Source organism: Adiantum capillus-veneris, chromosome 24 (assembly GCF_014529385.1).
Source record: "Adiantum capillus-veneris isolate H3 chromosome 24, ASM1452938v2, whole genome shotgun sequence".
Lineage (NCBI taxonomy): Eukaryota > Viridiplantae > Streptophyta > Polypodiopsida > Polypodiales > Pteridaceae > Adiantum > Adiantum capillus-veneris.
The window spans coordinates 65119603-65121176 of NC_140954.1; the positions used below are offsets into that span (position 1 = coordinate 65119603).

The 1574-nt window shown below is 43.1% G+C and overlaps 1 protein-coding gene across 1 annotated transcript; it reads right to left on the reverse strand.

Moving 5' to 3' along the window:
- Positions 1-479: 479 nt before the first annotated feature.
- Positions 480-773, reverse strand: LOC147426494 (uncharacterized). Its single transcript, XM_086499116.1, has one exon. It carries the CDS (start codon positions 771-773, stop codon positions 480-482), a length of 294 nt encoding a protein of 97 aa, XP_086355242.1.
- Positions 774-1574: the final 801 nt, after the last annotated feature.

Genomic DNA, 1574 nt, shown 5'->3' on the forward strand with positions numbered 1-1574 from the left:
ATCACCTACATTAAATCACAAGCACCCCAATAATCAGCAATGGAGCAAGCCCAAAAAATTTAAAATTGATAATATGAAAATTTGTATGTGCCAAAAATAGAAATCTAATAATTGTAAATATTGGAAAACTAAAAATTTGCAGGTACCAAAAATAAAAAATCTTTAAAAATTGAAATTTTCAGCAAATGGAAATATATTACCTCATCATGCTGTTGGAAATCGATGTGCAGGGTCATTGAAGCAAATCTAGTAAATGCGTATGCGGTTTGTTGACTCGGGGAAGACATGGGCTCGGCATCCTTGATCTCAACTATGGATGGTGGTGGTGGAAAATCCTCAGCATCCTTAGTGTCGTGTATGGATGGCTCCGCAACATCACTATGTATGGCTGGCTACTCATCGACATGTGCGATTGTTGGTGAATCAACAAGGACATATGGGTGCAAGGACCTCGACCTCTGGTGTAGCACCCATGCCAATCAAGGACCTAGATGTAGACGATTCATTCTTAGACCCCACCGCCTCCTATCCTCCACTCCTATGCTCAATGGCCTCTCTTCATAGTTGTTCCCCAAAACCACCTTTAGCATCCAACTCATCTTTATCACACCTGCACTCATCTCATCTTCCTCCTCCACATCCTGATCCAAATAATATTTATCGCACCCGCGCTCATCCTCCTCATCCAAGTCATCTTTATCGCACCTGGGCTCCTCCACCTCCTTACCCTTGTTGCTATGCAAAGCCTGCTCATCGTTGTCAATATCAGCCATCATCACATTGAGCCAAGTTGAAAACTCCTTGACACGTCTCTGCACTCAACCCACAAAAGAAATGATGCAGTGCACTAAAATCATATAACCCATATCAATGCTACACCAATGCAAAAATAGTTTTCATTGCAAGTTTTCCTTGAACATGACAAAATTTGATCAGAAAAAAAATTGAAAAATTGAATAGCTAGCTGCCATTGGTCAACTAGCTACCAACAAAAGTTCAAAGTCCCAACAATTTTCATTACTTGACACGATGCATCACACATGGTAGCTACATGCATGTAGATGATTGTGTATAGTCGAAGACAACTACCTTGAACAAACAAAGATGGACCATGGGCAAACACGGCTTACCTAATGCAAATAGAGACATGGATGCAGTGCAAACAAGGACAAGCGAATGCAAGGACGCTAGGTAGACATGAATTAGAGTGTGGCCTTGAGGACCAATGTAGCCACGGACCACCGCATGGCCTTGAGGAAGGATCTAGATGAACTAGGCCTTGAAGACGAAGGTAGCCACAGACCACTACACGGCCTTGGCGACGTCTTTGAATAAACAAAGACAAAGGAACTTAAGCAGACGGCTTTGAATAAACAAAGACAGAGGGACATATGCATTCAATTGGTAGACACAAACCACTACACGGCCTCTTAACCCTGCTTCCGATGAACAAGGACATGCGGATGAAGGTAGCCACATACCACTCTTGCTGCCTTGAGGACCATCGCATGGCCTTGAGGATGGCTTTGAATAAATAAGGGCAGGAAAATGGAGGTAGCCGCGGACCACGCCAA

Excerpts from the sequence above, each read along its gene's own strand:
- LOC147426494 (XM_086499116.1), bottom strand. The coding sequence starts at position 773 with ATGGCTGATATTGACAACGATGAGCAGGCTTTGCATAGCAACAAGGGT.